General features: G+C 56.6%; 7 protein-coding genes across 30 annotated transcripts in view; 4 read left to right on the top strand and 3 right to left on the bottom strand.

Moving 5' to 3' along the window:
• The first annotated feature begins 2,068 nt into the window (after nucleotides 1-2,068).
• Igfals (insulin like growth factor binding protein acid labile subunit) lies at nucleotides 2,069-6,375 on the top strand. Of its 2 annotated transcripts, none has more exons than XM_026780144.1 (2): nucleotides 2,069-2,117; nucleotides 4,284-6,375. In XM_026780144.1, exons 1-2 carry the CDS (start codon nucleotides 2,102-2,104, stop codon nucleotides 6,077-6,079), a joined length of 1,812 nt encoding a protein of 603 aa, XP_026635945.1. In that variant the 5' UTR covers nucleotides 2,069-2,101; the 3' UTR covers nucleotides 6,080-6,375. The 2 variants fall into 2 exon arrangements, with proteins under 2 accessions (XP_026635945.1, XP_005349194.1); XM_005349137.2 differs by lacking the exon at nucleotides 2,069-2,117 and adding an exon at nucleotides 2,897-3,202.
• A 661-nt stretch (nucleotides 6,376-7,036) lies between these two features.
• Nubp2 (nucleotide binding protein 2) lies at nucleotides 7,037-10,959 on the bottom strand. 3 transcript variants are annotated; one of them, XM_005349136.2, is made up of 7 exons: nucleotides 10,910-10,959; nucleotides 10,316-10,434; nucleotides 10,018-10,216; nucleotides 8,654-8,808; nucleotides 8,405-8,515; nucleotides 8,108-8,177; nucleotides 7,037-7,670 (listed from the first exon to the last, which is right to left on the bottom strand). In XM_005349136.2, the coding sequence occupies exons 1-7, from the start codon at nucleotides 10,923-10,925 to the stop codon at nucleotides 7,525-7,527; spliced, it is 816 nt and encodes a 271-aa protein (XP_005349193.1). In that variant the 5' UTR covers nucleotides 10,926-10,959; the 3' UTR covers nucleotides 7,037-7,524. The 3 variants fall into 3 exon arrangements, with proteins under 3 accessions (XP_005349193.1, XP_026636371.1, XP_026636369.1); XM_026780570.1 differs by lacking the exon at nucleotides 10,910-10,959 and adding an exon at nucleotides 10,601-10,898 and having other exon boundaries at nucleotides 10,018-10,233; XM_026780568.1 differs by lacking the exon at nucleotides 10,910-10,959 and adding an exon at nucleotides 10,601-10,897.
• Nucleotides 10,960-11,279: 320 nt separating this feature from the next.
• On the top strand, nucleotides 11,280-17,303 carry Spsb3 (splA/ryanodine receptor domain and SOCS box containing 3). The gene is given in 10 exon segments (XM_005349134.1): nucleotides 11,280-11,346; nucleotides 11,349-11,440; nucleotides 11,442-11,526; nucleotides 11,529-11,683; nucleotides 12,388-12,525; nucleotides 15,425-15,602; nucleotides 15,717-15,904; nucleotides 15,982-16,084; nucleotides 16,159-16,284; nucleotides 16,510-17,303. Coding segments are annotated over 10 exon segments (1,476 nt in total). The 3' UTR covers nucleotides 16,854-17,303.
• A 69-nt stretch (nucleotides 17,304-17,372) lies between these two features.
• Eme2 (essential meiotic structure-specific endonuclease subunit 2) lies at nucleotides 17,373-20,427 on the bottom strand. Its single transcript, XM_005349133.2, has 8 exons — nucleotides 20,144-20,427; nucleotides 19,885-20,021; nucleotides 19,413-19,505; nucleotides 18,710-18,801; nucleotides 18,461-18,554; nucleotides 18,190-18,305; nucleotides 17,900-18,089; nucleotides 17,373-17,829 (listed from the first exon to the last, which is right to left on the bottom strand). The coding sequence occupies exons 1-8, from the start codon at nucleotides 20,370-20,372 to the stop codon at nucleotides 17,659-17,661; spliced, it is 1,122 nt and encodes a 373-aa protein (XP_005349190.1). The 5' UTR covers nucleotides 20,373-20,427; the 3' UTR covers nucleotides 17,373-17,658.
• A 17-nt stretch (nucleotides 20,428-20,444) lies between these two features.
• On the top strand, nucleotides 20,445-21,587 carry Mrps34 (mitochondrial ribosomal protein S34). Its single transcript, XM_005349132.2, has 3 exons — nucleotides 20,445-20,810; nucleotides 20,985-21,027; nucleotides 21,110-21,587. The coding sequence occupies exons 1-3, from the start codon at nucleotides 20,490-20,492 to the stop codon at nucleotides 21,400-21,402; spliced, it is 657 nt and encodes a 218-aa protein (XP_005349189.1). The 5' UTR covers nucleotides 20,445-20,489; the 3' UTR covers nucleotides 21,403-21,587.
• Nucleotides 21,588-21,760: 173 nt separating this feature from the next.
• On the top strand, nucleotides 21,761-22,773 carry Nme3 (NME/NM23 nucleoside diphosphate kinase 3). The gene is made up of 5 exons (XM_005349121.3): nucleotides 21,761-21,835; nucleotides 21,907-22,037; nucleotides 22,119-22,220; nucleotides 22,295-22,407; nucleotides 22,477-22,773. The coding sequence occupies exons 1-5, from the start codon at nucleotides 21,790-21,792 to the stop codon at nucleotides 22,592-22,594; spliced, it is 510 nt and encodes a 169-aa protein (XP_005349178.1). The 5' UTR covers nucleotides 21,761-21,789; the 3' UTR covers nucleotides 22,595-22,773.
• Nucleotides 22,774-22,798: 25 nt separating this feature from the next.
• The window catches only part of Mapk8ip3 (mitogen-activated protein kinase 8 interacting protein 3), a 45,427-nt gene continuing 41,458 nt past the window's right edge, over nucleotides 22,799-26,767 (bottom strand). For 12 of the 21 annotated variants that reach the window (XM_026780711.1, XM_026780718.1, XM_026780714.1 and 9 more), the window contains 11 exons: nucleotides 26,556-26,745; nucleotides 26,336-26,473; nucleotides 26,168-26,248; nucleotides 26,018-26,085; nucleotides 25,704-25,852; nucleotides 25,366-25,537; nucleotides 25,027-25,140; nucleotides 24,861-24,899; nucleotides 24,562-24,741; nucleotides 24,311-24,460; nucleotides 22,799-24,236 (listed from right to left, as the gene is read on the bottom strand). In XM_026780711.1, the coding sequence (XP_026636512.1) occupies nucleotides 24,115-24,236; nucleotides 24,311-24,460; nucleotides 24,562-24,741; nucleotides 24,861-24,899; nucleotides 25,027-25,140; nucleotides 25,366-25,537; nucleotides 25,704-25,852; nucleotides 26,018-26,085; nucleotides 26,168-26,248; nucleotides 26,336-26,473; nucleotides 26,556-26,745 (1,403 nt within the window). In that variant the 3' untranslated portion in view covers nucleotides 22,799-24,114. The remainder of the gene's footprint in view (nucleotides 24,237-24,310; nucleotides 24,461-24,561; nucleotides 24,742-24,860; nucleotides 24,900-25,026; nucleotides 25,141-25,365; nucleotides 25,538-25,703; nucleotides 25,853-26,017; nucleotides 26,086-26,167; nucleotides 26,249-26,335; nucleotides 26,474-26,555; nucleotides 26,746-26,767) is intronic. The other 9 variants (XM_005349127.3, XM_013347212.2, XM_005349128.3 and 6 more) reach the window with 1 other exon arrangement.

Here is a 26,767-nt window from a genome sequence, read left to right as displayed (position 1 = left end):
CAGAGATCTGCCTGCCTCTGCCTCCCGAGTGCTGGGATTAAAGGCGTGCGCCACCATCGCCCGGCTCTGATTCTTTTTTAATACACACTTGAGAAAAGCATCAACAAACGATGGTCAAATTGGATCGTTAGTTACATGAAACATGAGTCTTCTTATTCCATACAAAACTCAACTCTGAATGGGCCAAGGACCTCAGCATACGACCAGTTCCCCAAATCAGGGAATGAGCTTCAGCTTCCAGGCGCAGGAAAGGGTTAGAACACGTCCCTGGTAGCACAGACATTGAGACCAACAGCAGACAAAGGAACCACGTGAAACTAAAATGTTTCTGGACAGAAAGACACTGTCATGCCGAGTGGTGGTGGCGGCTCACACCTTTAATCCCAGCAACATCTCTGTGAGTTCAAGCCCAGCTTGGTCTACATAGTGAGTTCTAGGACAGCCAGAGCCGCATAGAGAGACCCTGTCTCAGGAAAAAAAAAAAATCTCGCAGACCCGCCTTCCCTCAAGCATTGCAGGTGATTGCCAACACTCTCAGCTACCCCAGACTGACCAAGACAGCAAGAGATTGATAGCAATGGAAGAGATTTAAAAGGGACGTGAGGGAACATGTTTAGTTACAAATGCAAACAGGACTCAAAATTCTCATCTGATAATTCAGATTACGTAAAAAATTAAGGATTAGTTGGGCGTGCTGCATTTTGATAAGCCCAGCACACTGGAGGCTGAGGCAAGGGGCCACTGTGAATTTGAGCACCAGTCTGGACTATGTAGTAAGGTTCTGTCAGCCTCGAAGTGGTGACGTAATTCCAGTTGTAACCCCAGCACTTGGGAGGTAGAGGCAGAAGAACCAGGAGTTTAAAGCCTCACCTGCTACATATCAAGTTCAAGGTCAGATTAGGCTGTCTCAAAAAAAAAAAATTAAAACATGAAATTACTAACTCTGGCTGGGGGAGTAAGGGAGTACGCTCGAGCCTCGCACACAGACCCTGGCCTGTATCCAGCCTAGCACCATGTGCCTGCACACACAGAACCAAAAGCCCTAAGCTCCTGACAAGAAATCTCAAGACTGATGGGTGATCTGAGAGAAACTGACAAGAGGCTCAAACAGAAATGTGCCAACAGCTTCAGTGTGCTCGGCCTAATCAGAGACCCAGAAAACACAGACCACCAGGACAGCCATCTACCAGTAGCTCACACGCAGAGACAGCTAGGGAAGCCATATGGACCCCAAGTCCTGCCCCCACAGAAGCACCCACATTCCCTCAGGCCTCAGAGCCACCACCCACAGCTTCACTGAGTGGTCCTGGAGGGAGGAGCTGAGCGCCCAGCTCGGACAGATGTACCACACGGCTGTCTCACTCGGATGATGTCCAGAGGCTGACCTGGTGCACTCTGCATCTGATGGCATATTCAGGGCTAGACACAGGCCGCATGGGCCCCGAGCATGGCCCTGGGAAGGAAACCTTGACAGGATAGCTGGGCTGTTGGGGAGTAGAGAACTCTGGTTATGTTACTGTGCTGTGTGACTCAGGACCCAGGAGGCTGCTTGGCTCTAACCAAGCTGTCAAAAGCCTGCTAAGGCCTCCACTCCACATCCAGAGGTGTTTGCAGTGGAAAGGAAGAGATCCATCCCAGCCCAGAGTAAAGCAGGGCCCCACAGGGACTCCTGGGCACTGCTGCCCGGCCCCCTTTCCCAACAGAGACTGAGGCAGGCCACTGGCCCCACAGCCCTGCTGAGCCTGCACTTTTCCTGTGTAAACTGTTCTGTGGCTCTGGGCGGAGCCTGCCCCTGCCGATCTATAATTTCTCAGAAAAGAGGCTGAGGAATAACCTGGAAAATGCCCTGGAGATGAGGCAGCAGAGTGGAAGCCACAACCCCCTGACCCTCCCAGACCTGTCTACTTCCTCTGTCTGCCTGGAGATAGGGCCTAATGTCCCCCAGCCCCCCTCCCCGAGAGGTGCTCCCCCTGAAACCTGGCCCCTCCCGTGTGCATTCCCACCACCCCAGCAGGGCAAAGGGACAGAGCTCAAGGCAGGGTTCACCGCTTCCGAGCGTCCGCCAGGTCACAGCTCTCAGGCCCTGGAGGAGGAAGCCGAGATGGGGCTCCGGCAGGGTGAGTGGAGCCAGGGCCAAGTTGAGGGCCCCATGAGCAGCGCCCTAACCTCCCCGAGGCAGCACGTTTACCCGGGGTCTCTACACACAAGGAACTGTGGTAGTTAGGCCCTTGTTGCCGCTGAGGACAGTCAGAGCCCGTGGAAGCTGCTGGCCCTGGCCCTTAGGGCCTGGGTTTCCCACTGTCCTCTTGCCAGGCTTCCCCAAGAGGGCTGTGCTACTGAAGGCAAACATGAGGTAGCTGGTGGCCCTGCCAGGTGTTCCTAGAAGAGGCCCTGGGGGAGGGGCAGTGGCCAGACATCAGCTGACCTAGAGGTCACTGGAAGGCTGAGACTGAGCCCTGGACAAACCACTGGGCTGGGAAGCCCAAACGGTGGGACCAACTTAGCCTGTTAAACCCCAGCTAAGCCAGGCAGTGGTGGTGCACAGCTTTAAATCCCAGCGCTTGGAAAGCAGAGGCAGGTGGATCTCTATGAGATCTCTATGAGTTTGGGGCCAGCCTGGTCTACAGAGTGAGTTCAGGATAACCAGGGCTACACAAAGAAACCCTGTCTTGAAAAACCAAAAAAAAAAAAAAAAAAAAAAAAAAAAAGAAAGAAAGAAAAAAAGAAACCCCAGCTCAGGCAACATGCTAGAAATACAGGAGGGTCTGTAAGAAACAGGCAGCAACTGCTTAACCCGATACAGCAATCTGCTCAGTATGGGGGTGAGTGGGGGGTTCCCCAGGATCTGCGAGCTCCCTTAGGGTATTCTCACCTTGGCTGAACCTACTTGGAGAGAGGGGCCTCTCTATCTTGAGCACCAGATCCTGTAAGGCTGCTCCAACAAGCCTCTACCTTCAACACCTGCATGGGCAGCCTTCAGAGCCCCACGTCTCCCCCGCATCTGCACCCAGAAGACTTGCGGTTGAGACTAGCTGCCCAGCACGAGAGGGTTAAAGGAGACCAGTGTGGGGCAGGGCCAGCCTAAGGCTGCCAGCTACTGGCAGTGAGGAAATCCAGAGGGCAGCAGCCTGCACTTAGGCAGCCCTCACTCACTGCCTGCCTGCAGCCAGTTCTGTGCGAGGCGCAATGGCCCCGAGGACAGGTGAGGACCCCGTATCCCTGCCACTTGCTCTGAGGGTAGCTGGCCCTCAACCCTGAGCCCACTGGGAAAAGCTGCAGTGAGCTCAGCTCAGGGTGGGCTGGTGGGAATTCTGGATTGGGTCTTGGATTCTGCTAATCACGACCCCAAGGGGTCTCGTTACGCTCTCCCTTGGTGGTGGCACTGGGGAGAGGGCCAAAGGAAGGCAGGGCAGGCTGGAACAAGTACCGAACCCCTGGGCATATCGAGGTGCAGAAACGAGCTCCCCACAGCCCTACCTCACAGCTTGCCGCGACGGTGTGCTAGCCACAGCCTGTGACCCTTCTAGCTTCTGCTCCTCTGGGGCCCAGCCCCGGGTGAGTACGAAGCCAGTTTTATCCTTGCCTGCCTTTGGCATGCTATCACAATGCCAGGGGCTGCTCCATGAAGTCTCACTCCAGAACCGTTGTAGTCACTCAGGATGCAGGCTGTGTGGTGCGGAACGGTCTCGGCATAGACCTGAGGTGCTGGTGGAGCCCTGAGAGTGCAGACAGGGTTTTCTAGACCCCATTCTTCTGCCAGCAGGTGGTACAGGCTGCAGATACTGGGGAGCAAGTAGGGTGTGCCTCTTCCAGCTAGGGGCCCAGCAGGCAGGGAGTGCCCAGCTTGCCGTTCAGTCACTGGGGACCACAAATGAATATGCTGCCCGGGTCTGTTCCAGAATATTCTGGAACAGCCAGGTCCTGGCAAACAGCTCGACTCTGCTTTTCAGCCTGACTGTGTATACCCCAGAGGGCACAGACTGCCACATGGCCTAGTGGCCAGGGCCAGGGTTGCCTGTGGAGCCAGGTTGAAATGAAAGCCTCTAAGCCCTGGGTGCAATGAGACGGGGACCACCACTCGCTGGTCCCGTGAACTGGAAAAGTGAAGTTACTTCCAAGGATAGGATCTGGCTGCTCATATCAAAGAGGGTTGATCACAGGTCTCAGACCTCAAACAACACCCTTCTCTTACAGTGGCTGAGGCCTAGGGAAGCCCAGGGGTTGGTTCACATCATGGGTCACAGTCCTCTGGGCACCTCCTTGCCAAGCCCTTCTCCCCACAGGAGGCCCAGCCCTGGTGGTACTTCTGGCTTTCTGGGTGGCACTGGGCTCCTGTGACCTGCAAGGGGCAGATCCTGGAGCATCCACAGATGCCGAGGGCCCCCCGTGCCCTGTCACCTGTACCTGCAGCTATGACGACCACACAGAGGAGCTCAGTGTCTTCTGCAGTTCGAGGAACCTCACACGGCTGCCTGATGGCATCCCAGCGAGCACCAGGGCCCTGTGGCTCGACGGCAACAACCTTTCCTCCATCCCCTCGGCGGCTTTCCAAAACCTGTCCAGCTTGGACTTCCTCAACCTGCAGGGCAGCTGGCTGAGCAGTCTGGAGCCCCAGGCGCTGCTGGGCCTGCAGAACCTCTACCACTTGCACCTGGAGCGGAACCTGCTCCGGGGCCTCGCTGCTGGCTTGTTCACGCACACGCCCAGCCTGGCTTCACTCAGCCTGAGCAACAACCTTATGGGCCGGCTGGAAGAGGGGCTGTTCCGGGGCCTCAGTCACCTCTGGGACCTCAACCTGGGCTGGAACAGCCTAGTGGTACTGCCCGATACGGTGTTCCAGGGCCTGGGTAACCTCCGGGAGCTGGTGCTGGCTGGCAACAAACTGGCTTACCTGCAGCCTTCGCTCTTCTGTGGCTTGGGTGAGCTGCGAGAGCTGGACCTGAGCAGGAACGCGCTGCGCAGCGTCAAAGCCAACGTCTTCATACACCTGCCCAGGCTGCAGAAGCTGTACCTGGACCGCAACTTTGTCACAGCTGTGGCCCCCGGTGCCTTCCTGGGCATGAAGGCACTGCGCTGGCTGGACCTCTCCCATAACCGCGTGGCAGGCCTCCTGGAGGACACCTTCCCAGGCCTGCTGGGTCTGCATGTTCTGCGCCTGGCACACAACGCCATCACTATCTTGAGGCCCCGTACTTTCAAAGACTTACACTTCTTGGAGGAACTGCAGCTTGGTCACAATCGCATCCGGCAGTTAGGTGAGAAGACATTTGAGGGCCTTGGGCAGCTGGAGGTGCTCACGCTCAATGACAATCAGATCCACGAGGTCAAGGTGGGTGCCTTCTTGGGTCTCTTCAATGTGGCCGTTATGAATCTCTCCGGCAATTGTCTGAAGAGCCTCCCAGAGCGAGTGTTCCAGGGCCTGGGCAAGCTGCACAGCCTGCACCTGGAGCACAGCTGCCTGGGCCGCATCCGCCTGCACACTTTCGCCGGCCTCTCGGGGCTGCGCAGGCTCTTCCTCAGGGGTAACAGCATCTCCAGCATTGAGGAGCATAGCCTGGCGGGGCTCTCTGAGCTCCTTGAGCTTGATCTTACCGACAACCAGCTCACACATCTGCCCCGCCAGCTTTTCCAGGGACTTGGTCAGCTGGAGTACCTGCTTCTCTCATATAACCGGCTGTCGGCGCTGTCTGAGGATGTCCTGAGCCCCTTGCAGCGGGCCTTCTGGCTGGACATCTCCCACAACCGCCTGGAGGGGCTGTCGGAAGGCCTTTTCTCACAACTGGGGAGGCTGCGCTACCTCAGCCTCAGGAACAACTCTTTGCACACCTTCTCGCCACAACCTGGCCTAGAGCGTCTGTGGCTTGATGCCAACCCCTGGGACTGCCACTGTCCCCTCAAGGCACTGCGTGACTTTGCCCTGCAGAACCCCGGCGTTGTCCCCCGCTTTGTTCAGACTGTCTGTGAGGGGGATGACTGCCAACCGGTGCACACCTACAACAACATCACCTGTGCTGGCCCTGCCGACGTCTCAGGCCTCGACCTTCGAGACGTCAGCGAAACACATTTTGCGCACTGCTGACTCTGGCTACCACTGGCCTGGTTTGGCCTAATGCCGCCTTGTGGTCAGGACAGTTCTCACTGTTACCAGAATCGCCAGCCCTCGAAGCCAGTGGGGGGAGGGGCGGAGAATACCTACTCAACTCTAGGGGATAGGTCCTAGGCTGTTCACTTCCTAGAAGCAGGGCAGTACTGGCAGCCATGTGGCCTAAACTCAGAAAGGTGGGCACAGGCCAGGTGCCCAAGGACCCAACCAGGAGGCAAAGCACTCAGCAGCACTCCCTGCTGGCAACAATTAAAAGCAAGCACTAAGCATGGCTTGTTGAGTGTGCCCTTGTCCCTACCTCTTCTATAGCTCTACCTGAGCCCACCTGTGCCTTGCTGGTGTTGGGAACATGCGTCCCACTTCACCTTACTGCGTCCATGCCCTCTTGGGTTTCCTGGGACCCTCTCCTCCAACACAAGGAACTACAGGCACCTATATCTTCCCAAAACATGGCATTGCAGCCTTCCCTCAGGGCACGACACTGGGACCAGGTGGGCTTCTCACAGCTGTCCAGATCCCAGGTGGTCAGAGCCCAGCTGTGGCGGTCACCACATCGCTCACTGCTGGGCATGAACAGTGGTGCTGGGGCGGAGGCAGGTGGGAGGTGAGGACAGCGCCTTCCCATCTGACTGCAGGAACCATCCTATGAAATGCTTCCCAGGCCCCCACTGTCCCCTGGAGACCTCAGCTTTGCCCCAGGAAGACATAACAGGTCACCATGTGCTTTCCAGAGCTTTCCTTCCTGACCTTTCCAGGAAGGAGGAAAGGGCCTCCGTGCCTCAACTCTCATCCTATGGCTGCCCCAGGCCCACGGGGTCTCTGAAAACACAAGGTGCTGACACCTGTCCCCAAGACAAGACAGACATCCTCACCATCTCTTCAGGCCCCGTTATATCTTTACTAATACTGCCTGTTCCAGACCTAGAACACAGCAAAAGCCATCTCACTGAGGACAGAAGGGTCTGGATGCTGGGTTCTCCACAAGGTAGAGAGATAGTTTAATGGTAGACTCCGTAAGTTACCAAGTAAACTACACAGTACATCACGGAAGGCTCCACAGCACAGTCCTTGTGGGCACTCAGGGTCAGTCAGGAGGAGAACGTACTGGCCAGCTCATGTATAGTGTGCTGTCTGAGCAGCCTGTGGATCTGGGGCGGAGGGAACTAGGGCTGGACAAAACCCATAGGGTGGAGGTTAAGGCTGCGACCATCTCAAGAAACTAGGACCCAAACCGTCCCCTCAGCTACAAACTAGTCTGGCGAGGCCGCTGATGGTAAAGAAAACTCTGCCCCCAACACTGGGGCCTGCAGGGAGATGTCTGCACGGAGGTCATCGCACAGACTAGCCATTGCTCAGGCCAGTCCTGAGGACACCAGCTCCCAGAGCTCCTGTAGGCTGTGGACAGAGAGGCTGGGAGGCTGTCAGGAGTGCAGAGCAGGCATCCTGTGCAGAACTTTCTGGGCGATGGAAGTGAGTGCGGCATAGGCAGTGCTCTTGGGGAACTCCTGGATGAAGTCACGGCCCTCCTCCAGGCTCCTGGTGAGCTGGGGGTCCAGGGGAACCGAGCCTGCAACAGCAAAGGCCAGGGAAGGGCTGACAGAGGGCTCAGTGGTAGAAGTGCTGCTGCTGAGTCCGACAACCTGCGTTCAGTCTCTGGGACCTACTGGCCCCCCACCCCAAACTGTCACCTGGCTTCCCCATGTTCCCTGTGGCAAGTGCCACAACCCCCTCCCCAAGAAACAAAAATAAGAGGAGGCCTAGCAAGGCTCAGCAGGTGAGAAGTGTCAACCACCACACACTCACCAGAAACTCAGGCTGCTGACCTCCCTGACAATAACTGGGGCAAGTGGCAGAGCCTGGTACCCCTGCCACATGCACTCCCACAAGACTGCTGGGCGGTGGGCAGCCCACATAAACCAAACTCCACACCCACTGAAGTCAGGCCCACTCAGAAGCCTGGTAGGTGCTATCTGGGACCCTTGCTGGCTTGCTCTTGACACTTACCTAAAAAGGGGACTCCAGCCAGCTGGGCCAGCTCCTCCCCTCCACCCCTGGAGAAGACGTTGGTGCAGTCCTAGGAAACAAAGGCTGTGAGGGTCCAGTCTGCAGACCCACGGCCAAGGTGAGACCTCCAGCTGCTCCAGGGAGAATACCCAGGTAGGAACAGTGTCTTCATTGGCCGGGAAGTCACTCATCTGAACTGATGGACAGGGGACTTTCTTACTGGAACCCTCTGACTGCTTGCCCTGTCTTTCACTCCCTCAGACCTTGAATTAAGCCCACCCATCTTCAGAGACTCACAGCGCAGTGTGGGCAGACGAAGCCGCTCATGTTCTCCACGACCCCTATGACCTGCAGCCCAGTCTTCCTACAGAAAGTCAGCTCCCGCCTCACATCCCCAACAGACACTGCCTGTAGATCAGAGTAAAGAGGCCAGTAAGCCACATGTCAGCCAAGAACCATGCAATCAGCAGGGAACATGGCCCACCATAGCCCAGCCCAACAGGACACAGACACACACCCCAGGTGATGTTGGAGATGCCGTAGTACCTGTGGTGTGGTGACCACAAGGGCCCCCAGGGGCCTGTAGGGGCGCAGGGCTTCCACGGTGGCCATGTGCTCATCAGAAGTCCCTGGTGGCGTGTCCACAACCAGATAGTCCAGCTCTCCCCAGGCCACGTCAGACACGAACTGCTTTATCAGCGCTGCCGAGACCCCAGAGACCAGAAGTAACCTGAGGGGGGGTTAGGCTGGGGAGGCCCATCTTGTCCAGCCCCCAGCCCCAGATCTACCATTAGCTACTGGGCAACTCTCGGGGGACAATGGGAACACCTGCCACACAAGGCAGCAAGGGTCCTTGATCTGCGAGGTGACTGGGGAGGCAGAGCTCGGGGGGCCGCACAAGCACTCCATGCTTCCCAGCAGCCATGTTACGGCCAGCACTGAACTACCTCCAAACACTCCACCTGACCCTTATGGTCCCGAGTGACGACGGAACCTTGAGTCTCCCTGAAGGGCCTCTGGTCCTCTAGGCCAGAGAATGGCCTGACATGAAGCTCCTTGCCGGCACGTCCAGAAGCAGCGAGCCATTCCCTCTAAGTGTGTTCTTCTTCCAGGCAGCCCCCCACTACAGCCAGGATGGTCTAACGTTAGAGACCTTGGAGCTCAGCGCATGGCCCACTACACACTGTTGCGCCTCAGACCCGTGTGCTGAGAGAGGGCGAGGCTCTCAGGAGACCTCCCTTCCTAACTAAGAGATGGACAACACAGGCCAAACACAGCTTCTCCTCTACCACGCACCACGCCCCCGTGTCTGCACTCTGTGCGCTAGAACCAAGTTCGTGAGCTTCGGGAAAGGGGGCTGGAGGTTGAGAATACAGATGCAGAGACAGACCGACATGCAGACCTTTTAACACTGATATCAAAAGTCCCACTTTAATTAACACCATGTAGGCTTAAATACACGGCAGTCAATGGCCAACAGGTGAAAATCCCATCCTCTGATCCTCTAAGCTAGGCACAGCTTCTAGTAACTTCAATTAGAAGGTTCTAGCAGGATAGAGCAGCTGAAAGGCCAGGACTCAATTAGTCCCAACATCCAGCTGAAGGCTAGGACTTAATTGGTCCCAACACTCCCCTGTGTGGGTCCCATGTCACTCTCTCCATTCAGAGGCTGATATGGCTGTCACAGAAGCTGGAAGAGGCTTCTCAGGGACACAGGGGTGTATATATCCAGCTGAGTGGGCATGCATGAACCGTGGAAGCGGTCCATTGGCACAGAGTCTCCAATACCAAGAGGCCAGGGCTAGATCCTTACTTTACCAAATACCTAGCTACCATGATAGGAGGGAAAGTAGCCACAATAGCGGTACTGAAGGGTCAGCTGGAGGACCTCCCGCCCACTGAGTTCTTACCATGTTTCTTGGGACCTCTCCACACCACGGCCTCGTTAGGGTTCTCCAGCAGGAAGCCCACAGACATGAGGGAGATGCTTTGCTCCTGATCCACAAAGACAGGCACCCAGCCTTGGTCACACTGGTGCACTGCCTTGCCTTGTGCACGGAGCATGCGTGGGATGCTGGGCCCGCACAGGTCTACATCTAGGATCCCCACCTAAAAGAGAGCGGAGGCTGAGGGTGGAGAGAAGCCCTCCAGGATTGCTGGGAGCTGGAAACTAAGTGCAGCAGGTGTCAGCCCGGGTCGGGGCCTCACCTTCTTGCCCTGGTGGCGCAGCGCCAGGGCCAACTCCGTGGAGATGGTACTTTTCCCAACGCCCCCCTTTCCAGAGAGGACAAGGATGATATTTCGCACTCCGGCCAGATTCCCGGGCTCTGGTGAGAAAAAGGAGTTGGGGTGTCCGGGAGAGCGACAAAGACAAAGGCACCCTGGTAGAAGGTCTTCTAGAAGTCCCAGACCTGCCTGTCAGGGTCTCACTTCTGCCTGAGATGGAGTAACTGAAGGCACATGCTACACGTGACACCGTGTACGAACGCTCACCTGTGATAATCCTTAAATGCCAGCTAACTTCAGCAGAGACAGAGGAAACATAGAGGCTAGTTTATCACAGCTACGCGGCACCTGTGCCCGAATGCACAGACTGCAGCGGGCTCCCAGCTCTCTGGGAGGAGCAAGGCTGAGGACCTAGAGCAGCCGTAACCGCCTCCATGTGCATCCGCGTCACCCGGCTGGCTCGGTAAACATGCATTGGCGTCTCAGGCCACTCTGTGTGCAGGCCACCGGTGAGTTGCACTCGGTCCGCCTTCAGACTTCCCCGACCCCTCACGCCTGGCCGACCCGCACGCTCACCAGCTGCCGCCTCCATCCCGCCGCCAGCAGCTCTCCTCGGCTCCTTTCCGCTCTCTGAGCCTTTGAACCAATGGCAATAGGAGTCCGCCCCTGGCTCATTTTGAGAGGCCTAGTCTCGCAATCGTCAGCCAATCAGATCACCTGAAGAGAACCCGATCCTGGCAACTGATGATGACGCCACGGTCACAGAGATACTTCCGCATGCTTGTCCAATAGTGATGCGAGAATCTTTTCGACAGCTCTAGCGAGGACCAGTGGAAAGTTTGGTTCAGGATTGACAGGTCGAGCAAGCCTCTCGACAGCAGCCCTGTCTCGCGAGACCCGCCCCCGCGCGAAGCCGCAGGAGCGCCCGCCTTCGGCTGCCGGGCCAATGCAGCGCGGGGGCGGGGATTGTTTGCGTCGCGGCCGGAACGGAAAGTGGGTCAGCGCCGGCGGAGCGCTTGGCCGCAGGTGAGCCGCGCCGGCCCAGCCCGGCCAGGCCCGGCGGGCGGCGCGCTGACCTTGCAGGCGGTCAAACCGGCCACCCTTTGTTTCCCCGGCGGTGGCGCTCGGGTTTCTGGGCGGGGACCTCGGAGCCAGGTGCCAGCCGCTTCGTCGTAGCGAGATCCGCGAGCCTCTGGCCCCGCGGAGGCCGAGCGCGGCCGCGTCCCGGGACGTCTGAGGTTCATTCATTGGGTTCCTACCGTGTACTCCTGTCCGGCCCTCAGCCAGCCCAACTGCTGCGGAGTGCTGGGCGCGGCCACGCTCGGCCCCTTTGTGGGTGACTGGGGCGAGGTAGGGTAGTGCAGTGGATCTGCGGGGGACGGGAGGCAACTCGGACGGAGTCGACTATTAAACCCAGACAGTCCACTCGGGTGAGATCTAGCCCTCCCAGAGCTTTGCATTTTGTCCCAGGAACGACGTCAAGGCCTCAGTGGAGTTTAAGGTTGTTTCCGAGACTGAGCTGGGTTTGTAGTGTGTGGAGCGGGATGGGTCAGAGAGAGTTGTGTGGTGCAGGAAGTGGTGGGTTTCCAGCGACAAGTTGGAAACACTTCGGGTGTGCTGGAAGAAGGGGTGTCAGGAGTGGATGACAGCTGTGTTTCTGGCATGAGGAACTGGATGCTGGGGATGCCATTTGCCAAAGTGGACAGCGGAGGAGGAGCAAGTTTAGTGTCATATACCCGAGGGGCAGCAGCTCCTGAACGGAACGCAGAGATGGGCTGGGGCACCTCCAGAGTTATGGGTGTCTGGGTTGCGTTTCACACCATCGCCCTGTGCTTGATTGAGGTTCTCAGACACTGGAGCCAGGTATGAGCTTGTGGGAGTTTCTGGAGCCCAGGCTGAGTGTTCAGGGCCGCGTAGTCCCCATCCTGTGGTGGGTCTGTGGCCTAGCCTGCCAGGTGGCCCAGAAATACCAGGGGGCACAGTTTGGGTATTGGTCTTATTTCGGTATTCTGACACATTGTGTCTTTAAGACTTACAATTAAGTTTTTCTCCAGGTCCTTTCCACAATGGCCCGGCGTCCACGGAGTAGCAGAGCATGGCACTTTGTTCTGAGTGCAGCCCGCCGAGACACAGATGCCCGAGCCGTGGCTTTGGCAGGCACCACTAACCGGGGCTATGACTCTGATGGGCAGGTAGGTCTCACTGACAAGGTGGGGCGGACCAGTGTGTGGATGGAGGTTGGACTGTCTCCTGGTATCTCATGCTCGGATGGGGGCTCTTTGGCCTGGTAAAGACTGTGTAGCTTGAGAGTGACGGAGACTCAGGACGGACAGGGATCCCTGCTCAGGGAATGTGAGTCCCGGACAGTGCTGGTCAGTGCACAGCAGACGCCTGGTCATCAGCCCTACCAGTTTCCGGAATAACTGTTGCCAACTTGGTACCCACCTTCTGGATATTTTTGTTTTGTTTATTGTTGTGTGACACAGTTAATGGGTGGACGTCAGGAGACAATTTTTATTTTCCTTTGTGGGCTTGTCCTCTCCTTCCACCTTTATTTGGGACCTGGGGATCAAGCTCAGGTTGTCCTTTATTTATCGTAGCAAGCACATACATGCTGGACCATCTTGATCACCCTGTATGTTTCTTCTGCTACACCAATATTCACTTACATTCATGTGTATAAAAGGATCCGTGGTCTTTATATCTTTTTGAGACTGGGTTTCTGTGTAGCCTTGGCTATTCTGGAACTACACCAAGCTAGACTTGAACTCAGAGATTCGCCTGCCTCTGCTTCCCAAGCGTTGGGATGAAAGGCATGTGCTACCACCAGCTGCTTTTTTTTAGAAATAGTGTCACATGTAACACAGGCTGGCCTTGGACTTGAGGCAGTTTATTTACTGTGTGGGCACACATGCCCCATGATGAGCATGTCAAGTCAGGATGCTTCTACCATATGATACCCACGGATCAAACTCAGGCCATCGACAAATGCTTCTGTTTTTGTTCTTAAATCTTTAGTTCTTGAGTTCAGTTTTCAAAGACATCCTTTGTTGCTGACTCCAGGCACAGGGAGGCCCAAGAATGCAGGGCCCAGGGTAGATACCAGCTTGATACACCTGACCAGGCCCTTGGGGTGGCTCATCAGTCTTGCTTTCCTGGACTGGTATTCTGGTGCTGCCCTGTGTCGCCTCTACTCTGATGTCATAGCTTCCTACAACATAGAGTCCCTTCTAGAAGCTCATGGGATCGCCTCACATGGGTGTGAGGAAAACTTGGAAGCCATAGGTTTACTGACTTGGTCAGTGGGGTCTTTTTTTTTTTTTTTTTTTTTGGTTTTTTGAGACAGGGTTTCTCTGTGGCTTTGGAGCCTGTCCTGGAGCTAGCTCTGTAGACCAGGCTGGTCTCGAACTCACAGAGATCCGCCTGCCTCTGCCTCCTGAGTGCTGGGTTTTTTTTTGTTTTTGGTTTTTTTTTTTTGGTTTTTCGAGACAGGGTTTCTCTGTGGCTTTGGAGCCTGTCCTGGAACTACCTCTGTAGACCAGGCTGGTCTCGAACTCACAGAGATCCGCCTGCCTCTGCCTCCTGAGTGCTGGGATTACAGGCGTGCGCCACCACCGCCCGGCCTCAGTGGGGTCTTCTGAACTTGAGAGGTCAGCCCAAATTTTCAGCCACGCCCAATGACAGTGTACCCTGGAGCAGCCTGTATGCCTGCCTGCTACTGCCTTAGAGTCATCACTGAGGGATGGCAGCAGTGACACATGCATGCCTGTCATGTAGTCTGGTGTCAGTTATTTCCTGGTGTCCCTGGGCCCTTTGCTGGGTTGAGCCGCATCCTCCCTCCTTCCTGTCCTAAGGTAGATTGACTGTATACCCTGATTCCCTGGGATCCTTGGCTTTAGAGGAGCCCATCTTTGCCAGTGGGTGCAAGGTCTGCCCCATAAGCCTTTCCTTCAGACAGGATAGCTGTTCTGGTTGGCTGCTGAAGGGTCTAGGTTCACCTCGGTTACTACATCCTGTGTCTGGCTTCCTGTGGAGTTACTACTTCCCTATTCCAGCATACAGCCTGGAGTTGAAGGTTAGTCTCCAGTCTCCCTTAGCTGTCTGGTGCTGGCTACTTCCTCACGGTACTGAACAACCACCATAATGGTTCTTGGGATCGGGTGTGCAATTTGGGGCCTTGCCCGAGGAGCTGGCAGTATTGCAAAAGAAGCAGAGAAAAGGACAGTGCAGAGAGTTGAGTATTGTGGAAAGAATATGGGGGTGAAAGATCTGGTCCAAGCTTCTGTTGGTGGCTGAATGCTTCCATTTAGGGATCGCAGGGATCACCTGGTGCCCATCACAGGGCTGGATATGTGGCTGGCAATAGATGTGACTCAAGGGTGGATGACAGAACTGATATGGCCACGGTCTGCTCAGGTTATAGAGGGGTCATGAACTGTGTAGGGCATGGCAGGCCAAGGAGGCAGAAGCCAAAGCTCCAGGGAGACTGCCGAGCAGCTGAACGGGAATAGTGTCAGTAGCTGGAACCTGGCCAGTCAGCCTCCGAGGACTGAGCTCCAGCCACATAGACTGCATCTCTGGAGGAGTTTGCAGCAGCCACATTAGCCTGTTAGGATTCACTGTGATGCTCCTTTTGCTTCCGGTGGCCTTGCATGGGATGGGAGCACACATCCTAAGGCTTAGGTCTTAGGCTGTGAGGAACCAGATGCTAGACCTTGCTGACAGTACCAGCCCTGTGGTTTAGGAGACCTTGAGCTACCTGGAAACGGCAGGAGGTGGGCGCTGGAGGGCCCCATCTCATGTGGTTTGTGGTGGCCAGGCTTCTGGCTGTGCGGAAATGGTGCTGACGGCTGTATATTGAATTTTAGAGTCCATTAAGAAGTGAAGTGAGACGCTGTCCCCCAGGAACACCTCCCCATTCCACTGTACTCTCGTGTATACAAGTCAAATTTTAGCACTGAGGCTGCTTATGCTGGACACTGGAGAACCCCAGGAGGTGTCTGGATTCTTCTGGAGGATGTGAGAAAGGGTCAGGTAGCCTGGCAATGGGAAAGCTGCCATAAATAGAATAATCTGTCACTTTCCTCCCAGCACAGCGACTCTGACTCCGACCCTGAGTACTCTTCCCTGCCACCATCCATCCCCAGTGCTGTGCCTGTGACAGGGGAGTCCTTCTGTGACTGTGAGGGTCAGAACGAGGCTACCTTCTGCAACAGCCTACACACAGCACACCGCAGCAAGGACTGTCGGTGTGGTGAGGAGGATGAGGGTGAGTGCCCGTCACTGGAGCCTGGGGTGGGGGGATGGGGCGGGCAGATTCTCTAGCACCAGAGTAAGGCTGCTTTGCCCCAGCCCTGCCTAGTTTGGGGCCTCTGTCTTACAGATTTTGATTGGGTCTGGGATGACCTGAACAAGTCCTCAGCCACCTTGCTGAGCTGTGATAACCGCAAGGTTAGCTTTCATATGGAGTACAGCTGTGGCACTGCGGCCATCCGGGGCACCAAAGAGCTAGGGGATGGCCAGCATTTCTGGGAAATCAAGATGACCTCTCCTGTGTATGGCACTGACATGGTAAATGGCCAGCCAAGAGGGTAGCTGCTATGGGCCCGGCCCCTAGGCACCTAACTAGCTCAGCCCCACTGTTTCAGATGGTGGGCATCGGAACCTCAGATGTAGACCTGGACAAGTACCATCACACATTCTGCAGCCTGCTTGGCAGGGACGAAGACAGCTGGGGCCTCTCCTACACTGGTGGGTATTGCCTGGGTTGTGGGCGGGGCCAGCAGTGTCACAAGCCTCCCAGGCTTACCCATCTGCTCTCCCAGGGCTCCTCCATCACAAAGGCGACAAGATGACTTTCTCATCACGCTTTGGCCAGGGCTCTATCATCGGCGTACACTTGGACACCTGGCATGGGACGCTGACCTTCTTCAAGAACAGGAAGTGCATAGGTGAGGCTGCCTTCCTGACCAGGTCTCAGTCAGGTGCTGGAGACCAAAGATGGAGCATAGGGTGCAGTCAGGCAGCTGATCTGAGGCTCTCCAGGGTGGACAGGTGAAGCCAAGCTGAGTCTGTCTTCTGTGTTCAGAGTGGCACGAGCTGTTCGCCTTGGTGTATTATGGGAGGAGCTTCTTGGCTCCTGACTTACATACACTCAGGTTGAGTCTTCCTTCCAGGAGTGGCTGCCACCCGGCTGCAAAACAGAAGGTTCTACCCGATGGTGTGCTCTACAGCTGCCAAGAGCAGCATGAAAGTCATCCGCTCCTGTGCCAGCTCCACCTCCCTGCAATACCTGTGCTGCTATCGCCTGCGCCAGCTGCGGCCAAACTCAGGAGATACCCTCGAGGGCCTGCCCTTGCCACCTGGCCTCAAGCAAGTGCTACGTAACAAGCTGGGCTGGGTCCTGAGCATGAACTGCAACCACTGGAAGTCCCCTGGACCCCCTCCTGGCACAGCCACAGCTAGTGTTGAGAGCACCGAGTCCAGGCCCTGTCAGAGGAAGCGCTGCAAAAGAAGCTGACTTCTCCAGCTGAAGCGCGGCTACCTTATTCTGTCCCTTCCAGGGCAGCAGGAGAGGAAGAACTGAGGTCCAGGCTTGTCCCCATCTATCTGAAGCCAGGACAGTCTTCTGATGGCCGTGGAGCGTGGAGGCCATTCTACTGCATGTGCTGGGGGAGCAGCACTCTGTTTGTGCTCTGAGTTGCCATGTGTCTTGGGAACAGCAGCCCAAACATTTCAGGACCTGGATTATAAACCTGGGATGCTAGCTTACTCAAACACTCACAGCCCAGGAAAAAGGAGATGGGCTGTCCCAACCCACAGGGCCTTGGGGTTTTCCTGACTTGCAACTGCATGTTGTCAGCTCCTGCCCATTACAAAGATGTCAGTGGGTGCCCTGTGAAGGGTTTTTGTCTCGTTCCCATAGGCTATATAACATTAAAACGGTCCCTAATAAGGCCTGAGCTGTCCATGCCTATGGTTTACCTTTCACTGTGTCTGTCTGTCCAGCAGCTTGGATCTCTTCTCCCGAGGGTCTCTTACTACTTCCTGAGGATGTACCCTAAGCTTCCAGATAGCAATGGGACTGGGAATTGCCCAAATGGGCACTCAGTTCTGCCACCAGGCTTCCTGCACCCAGGATCCAGGCCAAGGGCATGTTGAAGCCCCAGTCATTCCAGGGCCCCAGCTTCTCATGATGCTTCCATTTGACCAGAGTCTACCCCAGACTGAAAAAGTATGCTGGTTGGGCCCAATCCTTGCCTACCTCTCAGAGTGACTAGTCAGTCTCTTGGGCAAGAAGCAGCCCAAGGATGTCACAGGTGTGATCAAGTGCTCAGGTCCAGCAGGAGGTGGGGGTTAGTGGTGGTCAAGAAGATACAGATTCGGCGTGAAATGTCAGGTCCCACCCTCCGGGGCTGCCTGCCTCTGTGGACCTTCACGGGGAGGTCAGCTAGGAGATTCAGGCGCTCCTGTTCCGTGCCGCAGTCCAGTAAAGCCTAGAGTGGGCACAGGTGTGAGTATGCAGGCTTTAGGTCCTAGTCCTGGGAAGGGGACTTGGGGATTCACCTGTTGCAGAAGGCGGGGCGAGGGGAAGGCGGTGACAACAGCATCAGCCACAGCTGGGCTGACCCGGTTGAACTGTCTGATTTGTCGCCACCATACTCCTCGGAGCCCAGAGCCATCTTTGGCCACTTGCTGACCTGAGGCCCAGTGCCCTGCTGTGCAGAAGGAAAAGGCCTGGGAGTCCCGGTACTGCCTGAAATGAGAGGGAAACCCAGACAGAGCCTTGAGAACCTTCATCTGTGCGGCCCTCCAGCCCTGTCCCACCTCCACTAGGTCCCTGCGGGGGTGCATACTTGGAAGGGCGCTGGGAGAGGGCCTTGGTGAAGGCACACACATACTGACTCAGCTCCTGCCATGAGGCCACCAGCAGCACATCCAGGTCTGCATGGAGCTGAAGCAGCACCAGGACCTGGGGAGCGTGACAGTGAGTATGGGCTGGATGTCCTCTGAGGAGTGCCAACCCATTTTGCTGGGGACAAAGTCTAGCTCTGACAGGCCCCATACAGCAACCCAAGTGCAGAAGCCGAGGCCAGCCATCTAACACAACTCAGTGGCAGCTCTTACCTCCTCCACCTCCGGCCAGCTGATGGCCATCTTGCCGTGGGCTTCCTTTGACTTATTTAGCTGCCATGTCCTTTGAGAACTGGGATGCTGAGACCTGAACAGAGGGAACCTTTGGGCTTCCAAGTCTCCTGCCTCTGCAGGGTCCACCCAGGGCAAGTGGGGCCGGCTGGAACACAGCAGCCCCTAGAGGCAATCCCATTTTACTGGACACCACCCAAGCCAGCCCTTCTAGTTCAGGGAGAGTGGTACCACATGTATGCATCCAGTCCAATGACAGCCAGGTGGAGGCGGGCTGGACTGTTGGGAGGCAGCCAGGGCGTGGAGTAAGGTGGACCTGTGGTCTGAAAGAAAAACCATCACACACCTGCTCTCCGGAGCAGCGCGCCATAGCCACCAGTGCGGCGTTTTCCAGAGGCAAGCGGGAACTGGGGGAATCTCCCAGGTCTTGTCTGTTCTCTGGGGATTGGCTCTGCTTCCTTAAGGCTCAGGAGTACACAGGCACATTCCAGCTATGGTGCAGAAGTGAGCCGGCCCCCTTGCTTCTGGTCCACTTTACACCCAGGCTGGCCATTGGCTGGCCACCCATCAGGTGCTTGACAAATGCTGACCCCTGGTCACTAGCACCCACTAAGAGATCAGCATAACTGTACTCCAGACAAATATCAGCTAGGCATTGTTCCCCTTGAGTTCAAGGAACACGAGCAGCCAAGTAAGGGATTATCAGTCGTTGTAGGCAGACCCCACAGCCAGCACATATGGGTACTACCAGTCAGAATTCTAGGCTCCTCCCCCACCCCGGCCAGTTTGCAGTCCAGGTCACCATTCTCAGTTCTCCCAGAGGACCTTCAATCCTCTTGTGTCTAGAGTGCTCAGCAGGTTTCCTTGTATTTCCCTCAACACCTCTATGGTAGCTCCAGCCCTACAAGACAAATGACAGATCTTCCCCAGATACCTGGGACAGCTGCACAGCACTCCGAAGAAACTCCTGGGGTTCTAGCAGCAGCAGCTGTTCCCGCTCATCCTCAGGCCACACCTCCAGCGGCACCTGTAGGGGACATCACCAGCCCTGCTAACCACCTGGGTGGGCCCAAGGTTTTTCCCCCTACTGCCCAGTCACCAAACACTGTCAATAACTCTCCAGCTCTCCACACAGTGGCGTTCAGGCCTGCCAGGACTGCTCCCTCGAAGTTCCAGACTACAAAACTAGCCCACTCAATGAACAACCCATCCTCATTGCCAACAGGAGGTTCTGGCAGCAGTTGGGTTCAGGTTTCTTGTGTTAAGAAAAGCGACTGGGCATCCTTCAGCTTTTAGGTTACTCCTGTGCGAGGCAAGAAAGATAGATGCAGAGACTTCGCCAGCCAGAGGCAGAAGTGAAACCTGAAATAAGACCGGCACTAGGGTGGTGATAGTGAGACACTCACACTGCTGGGGGCTGGGTCGGTCCTCACGACGCTCCACTGCAGGCTGCGGGACAGGAGCTGCGGCTCGATGCGGCATTCACAGCCTAGCGTGCCCAACGCCTCTATTAGGATATCGGAACCTGCATCTTCCAGGATAGCTGGGAACGGTAGACGACAGCTCGGTCATTTCACCCTCTCCCGTGAGGGCTTGTGGATGAAGCTGCCACCCTGACGTGGAGTCAGCCCCAAGTTCCCAGCCTCTTCATCCCCGGCCCCGCACCTGGATCCACGCACACCGCTAGGCGACTCAGGACCTGATCTGCCCGTAATGCCTTGGCCGCAGTCCTGCGCTCGCTTGCTGTACTCGAGGCTTGCGTGCCCACCTTCCTAGTGGCGGCACCTTCGTCGTCTGAGTCGGAGATCTCCCAGGTTTGAGGTCGCCGCTGACCCAGGCCCCGACCCCGGCCGCGACGCCGGCCCGTAGCTCTCCTGGGTACTCCCTCTGCCATAGTCCACCCTTCCTACAGCTTCCGGATGTACCCGGATGCTTTTGTACAGGACACCGACCGCTTCCGGATCGGGAGAGCTCCAGAAGCACAAGTTTCCGGCGGTGTAAGGACACAGGCATGGCGCGGAAGAGAGTGAGACCCCGGCTGATCGCAGAGCTGGCCCGCCGCATACGCGCCTTGCGCGAGCAGCGGAACCAGCCGCGAGACTCGCAGCTCTACGCCCTAGACTACGAGACTCTGACCCGGCCACACTCAGGTCGCCGGCTGCCGGTGCGCGCCTGGGCCGACGTGCGCCGTGAGAGCCGCCTCCTACAGCTGCTCGCCCGCCTCCCGTTGTTTGGCCTGGGCCGTCTGGTCACCCGCAAGTCCTGGCTATGGCAGCACGACGAGCCGTGCTACTGGCGCCTCACGCGAGTGAGGCCCGACTACACGGCGCAGGTGCGCTCTCTCCCTGTGCTGCCAGTTCTTGTCTACACTTTCTTCATCTTGCCCACCCTGGACCACACCGGCTGGTTCTACCCACCCTGAACCACCTGGGCCTGTATACCTCCCTTACCTACGTAACTTAGTGGCAGTGGCTCTGTGTTGATAATTCCTCCTCTTGTTCTGCAGAACTTGGACCACGGGAGGGCCTGGGGCATCCTGACCTTCAAAGGTAAGGCTGGGTGCTAGTTGGAGCTTGTTATGGTTCGCAGGTTATCCAACCAGCAGGCAGTCAGCTTGTCTTCTTTCCCCAGGGAAGAGTGAGGATGAGGCTCGGGAAATCGAGCATGTCATGTACCACGATTGGCGGTTGGTACCCAAGCACGAAGAGGAGGCCTTCACTGCGTTCACTGCGAAACCAGAGGACAGGTTGAACCCTGTCCCCTACCCACCTCTGCTGCGGGCCATGATCCTTGCTGAACGACAGAAAAATGGGGATACCAGTGTCCAGGAGCCACTCCTGAACCTGGAGAGGACTCGGGTGCATCCCTGGGACTACCCTGCAAAACAGGAGACCAAAGGGAAGGCCAAGGGAACCCCAGTCTAACTGCCAGGACGGGCAGAGAAGTCGTTTGAGTCATTTGATGGACAAGTGTCTTTGACTGTGCCAGATCTCCCTTTTGGTGGAGAGTTAGATCCTACAGCCCTGACACACCTCCCAATGAATGATGGCTGTCGGTTTCAGGCGGCCTCTTACTCGCACTTTGGTCTGGAAATAAAGGCACGAAGTGGCCCGTGTTGTGGTTTCATTACGTGGGTACCGCAGGACGGGGCAGGGAAGGCGGCGGTTCGCAGCAGGGTGCCTGGTGTTCTGATACACTCAGGCTCAGGCTGTGCCCAGGGCTGAAATGTGCTGGGACTGCGGAGCCCGCGCCTGGAGGTCCTTTAAGGGAGGCCACGCCCCCTCGCCTCCTGGTCCGCCCCATCCGCCGCCATGATCTGCCTGGTGCTGACCATCCTCGCTAACCTCTTTCCCGCAGGTGAGCACCAGGGCAGACTGGGGCCGGTCTGGGTGCGTGGTGGGGCGTGCCTGAAGTCAGTACTCTTGCAGCCTACAGCGGCGTGAACGAGCGCACGTTCTTGGCAGTGAAGCCCGACGGCGTGCAGCGGCGGCTGGTGGGCGAGATCGTGCGTCGCTTTGAGAGAAAGGGCTTCAAGCTGGTGGCACTAAAGCTAGTGCAGGTATGGGCGGACAAAGGAGCTAGTGGGCCCAGGGCGGGTCTAGGGCCGGGGCCCTGGTACTGGTAGCTGTCCCTCCCCTAGGCCTCCGAAGAGCTGTTGCGGGAGCATTATGCGGAGCTGCGCGAGAGACCTTTCTACAGCCGACTAGTTAAATACATGAGCTCTGGTCCCGTGGTGGCCATGGTGAGTTTCCAATGACCTGCAAGGGGAGGGCTAGACCTTGGGAGCGCTTATCACACTGACAGTAACCCCTGCAGGTGTGGCAAGGGATGGACGTTGTGCGTGCTTCGCGGGCCCTCATAGGGGCCACTGACCCAGGGGACGCCATGCCTGGCACTATCCGTGGGGATTTCTGCGTGGAAGTTGGCAAGTAAGTCCTACCAAACTCCCTGGCCACCCCTCGTCCCTCCTCTCTGGCTCACTTGCCATTCCCGCACAGGAATGTGATTCATGGCAGTGACTCGGTGGAAAGCGCTCACAGAGAGATTGCGCTTTGGTTCCACGAGGAAGAGCTTCTGTGTTGGGAGGACAGCGCTGGGCATTGGCTGTATGAGTAGATGCTACTAAAGTCAGCGTTACCAACCTGGAGGTTGCTGGTCTTCACCATCCTCACAGAGCTCGGCAGCAGGAATAGTGCTGTGGGTGCAGGTCCACCCGACCCAGTCTGTCCAGGGACAGCCACTCCCACATCCCTCCCTGTATTTCTTTTCATAATAAACTGCAGAAAACCCTTGTGCACTGGTGTAGTTTCAAGACAAAAGTACTGTTAAGACATTTATTACATACAGAGCAGATATGTGAGTTCACTTGCAAGGCCAAAGCCTGAGGAGAGTTGCACTGGCCCCTTCCTCCAGCTGCACCCACCCAGCTAACCCCAGTCACTTCACACTCCTGTGGGAACAGACAAGGGACATACATCACAGTGGAGAGGTGGCAGGATGGTGGGGAGAAGCCTGCAGCTGCACAATGCTGCAGCTTGTTGTGGCCAGGTGGGCTCAGGGGCAGTGCCCCTGGATCTGTGCTTCTCTGGTGGTGAGAGGGCAGTCAAGGCCAGCTGACTCTGATCAATGCCCCTGGAAGAGTAAGACCAGGGCCAGGGCAGCACCTGCCTCCACACACTTGCTTATAACTCTGCCCATCCTGGCCAGTCCTCAGCTCTTCTGGCCTCTCTGCCTGGCAGCCTCTGTTAGTTGCTCTCCAAGGGAGCAGGCCACAGCTGGCAGCCCTAGGCACTTAGTACGTGTCCGCGAGCTGGGCTCCTTCAAGCCCTGTGCAGGAGGCAGGCCCTGGGAGCACACCATCCTCCATTAACCTGAGGCCGAGCCTGCATCCTAGGACTGACTCTGGGGACACCAGGGCCATCCTTCTTCCTGAGGCCTGTGCCTGCCCTGGCAGCCTGAGAAATTCTACCCTTGGGGCTTCTGAGAGGGGCAGGGCACTAGGGTCCACTGGTCTATGAGGGGCTGGACAATCTTGGGATCCCTTGGGTTAATGGGTATTTGTCATCTTTTGAAGCAGCTGCCCAGGGAGGACGGCCCTGAGCTTTCATGCCAGGTTCCCAGGTAAGACCCAGGCTGGGGCCAAGGGAATGTAAGTTTGGAGATAGGGAAAATTCCAGAGAAGGCTGGCTGAGGTCCCAGAATCCAGACAGTTCTAGCCTTGCTTCTGGGCAGAGGACAGTGGCTAGGCCTGGGTCCCTCAGGGCTGCATGCAAAGCAAGTAGACTTGGGGAAGACTAGGCAGTATGCGGCTCCCGCTCCTGCCAGGGCCCCTGTGGGAGCTGCCCATAGCAATCTTGGTCCTGACTTGCCCTGAGGGGCCCCTGGGACTTCACTGGGGCTGGGTGTTGGCCAGGGCCAGGAGCTGCTGGAGAGAGGGTGTCCCAGAGGCTCTCCTCCTCCTGTCTCACTCCCCAAACTTGCTTCACCCCTCTCTAACAGCTGGGGGCTGGACCTCAGGCAAAAGCTGCAAGTTGAGAGGTTAAAAGGGGATGGACGAACCTGACTGCCCCAGGGAACAGGCGGGGGGGCAGGCAGGTAGGGTCCTATGTACAGTTGGCATCAGGCAGGGCAGGTTCTCACTCAGGGGTGTAGGAAACCTGCCACACGATGATGTGGCTGCGCTCAGCCTTGGACAACACGGGCTTCACCTGGTTCACATCCCCGGCAACTTCCTCTGTTTCATCATCCTCGCCGTCCCCTGGAGGATTGGCAGTCATGAGGACTCCCCCACACACCCACACCAAGCCCTACCTCTAGCTTGTGCCGACTTACCAATGCGGAAGTCAATGTAACCTTCACCACCACTCAGCACCAGCGCATTCTTCAACTTCTGGCCCTCAGAATCTGCAGCAGGTGCAGCAGGCCCAGGACCCTCTGATGGGCTGTCTAGCACACTGCCATTCAGAGTGGCAAGTACATTTCCTGTGGTGGGCAGAGGAATCTCAGGGCTATAGCCTCCTGAAACGGTCAGAGCTGTGCTACGGTAGCACAGTGGGCAAAGAGGCTAAAGATCATCTATGTACCTGGCACAGAGACAAAAAATTTGACAGCATCACGGTGTCCATGGAAGCAGAGCTGAGCCTGAGCCATGGAGCAGTAGGGGATGAAGCTGCTGGCTGCCTTGTCACTGCTGTCGTCCCCATACACATGGATGACACCTCCTGGGCGGGTCCCCTCCCCAGATGTTGGAGATGTCTTGTTGGCTAGAAAACAGGGCCAGGAGAATAGGACCACCTTATCTTGGGCAGGCAGCTGCAGATGGTGAGTGCTAGGGGCAGAGCAAATGCCCCAAGTCACATGGGGGCAAGTGCTGAGGACTTACCTCGGAGCCCCAAAAGCTGGCCTCGATGTAGGACCACAGCTGGGGAAGAGAGAGGAAGGAAGGCTGAGTTGGCCAGAGAGGTGGCTCCCCAGTTCCACCTACTCTGGAAACTCTTTAGCATAGCTGCTGCTTTCTGGATTGGTGTCCTCTAGGGTTGGGAACTTACTCTCAGTCAGGGGGATGGAGATGACAACCCCATTGCCAGTGCCCACCCACAGACGGTTGCCCGCAATGAGTAGGGCTGTGATGCGGACGAAGGAGAAGCCCAGCTTGCCGGTACCTGGGTGAGAACAGGAAGAGCGGTCAGTATAGCCAGTGATGGATGCCCCAGGTGTTTCCCCTAACATTGCATCTTTATTTGATCTATATTGAGGCAGGTCCTCATGTAGCCCAGGATGGCCTGAAACTTGACTATATAACTAAAAATGACCTTGGATTTCTGATCCTCCTGTTTCCACCTCTCAAGTGCTGGGATTATAGGCATATGCCCACTATGTCTGCTCACCCAGCATCTTGCTAACATACGGCTCGATGTCCACATCCTGCAGGTGCTGGTGGGTGTGAGCATGGTAGAGTCGAAGGGTGGAATCCAAGCGAATAGAAACCCATACTCCATCACCGATCCAGGCAAGCTGTCGCACCTGGCTTTCCCGCCTTGGATGGGCATCAAATGATTTCTGTTGGTTGATGGCAGCCAGTCAACAGGGGTGGGTAATGGAGAGGTAAGGGATCTGGGCTTGCTGTGATGTAATGCAGGGTCCACCTTAATGGCACACTGCCTGTCCCAACCTCCAATCTGGCAGAAGCCCCTCGCCACACTGGAGGTCACCGGCTAACACTTGCCTCGATCTGCATTGTCTTGGGCTGGATGACATGCACCTTGTTCTTGTAGCCACACCAGACTCGGTCGTCCACAACAGCCATGCAACGGATGGAGTGGTGTGGGTGGCCCAGGTCCATCAGGTGATAGTTGCTCAGGTCCCACTGGCCATCTAGAAAGAGCCCAGAACACCTGCTCAAGTTTGGCTAGGGTCTATCTCTGATCACATGATTACTGTGGAGGATCTACCACCAGGCTCAGGATGGACCAATGGACCCAGGAACCAAGGAACCCAGCAACCCCTAGGCTTGCCTCTGCAAGGGCCACCAGGCCTTACCCTCGCCACGATGGAAGATAGCCAGGGTCCCATCTGCAAGAGCTACCAGCACTCGGCCTTTGACATGCCTGGAATGGTAAGTCAGTGAGGTAGGCTGAGGTTGTTGGGCCCTTGAGTCCCTAACCCCATCCCTTAGTGGGGGTCACATACACCAGGCTCAGCACAGAGTCTTTTAGCTTGATGGAGTGCAGACACTTCTTCCAGTTGGCTACTGCTGAATGCACGTAGAGCCTGCAGGGTAAGGTAGGTAGGCAGAGCTTACATGGCTCATTGAAATCCCCCACCCTACCACGTCCCATGTCTTCTGTTTTTGCCTACCAGCCATTCTGGGCTCCTAGCCACATGGTGGGTGCAGCACTACTGGTGGTTGCAGAGGGCTCCCCACTGGGCTCCACCTGAGGTTGTACAATGCTGCCATCGGGCTCTGGCCCATTCTCACTGCAAGAAGAACGGTAGCTGTAACACAGTGGGTCATAGAAGTATATGCTTGTTACCTGCCGAACTCTGTCATCCTCCCCTCTCATCTGATACAACCTACCTGGAAGGCTGAGTGCTGGAGGGTGGGGTAGATGCCAGGTCAGTGAAGACATGCTCTGTGAGGGGCCCGGGCCGAACTGTGGTTGCTTCTGGCTCGCTAGGACCAGGGTCTGGCACCTCTGTGGCTTCTGTGGCTTCTTCTGTGGATTGGGATGGGTTTACTTTCCCATTGGCGGTGGCTGCCACATCCCCTGTGGAGAGAGAAGTAAGCTG

Source organism: Microtus ochrogaster, chromosome 7 (assembly GCF_000317375.1).
Source record: "Microtus ochrogaster isolate Prairie Vole_2 chromosome 7, MicOch1.0, whole genome shotgun sequence".
NCBI lineage: Eukaryota > Metazoa > Chordata > Mammalia > Rodentia > Cricetidae > Microtus > Microtus ochrogaster.
The sequence above is the reverse complement of the archived record's forward strand: the minus strand, read 5'-3'. Positions and strand labels throughout refer to the sequence as shown.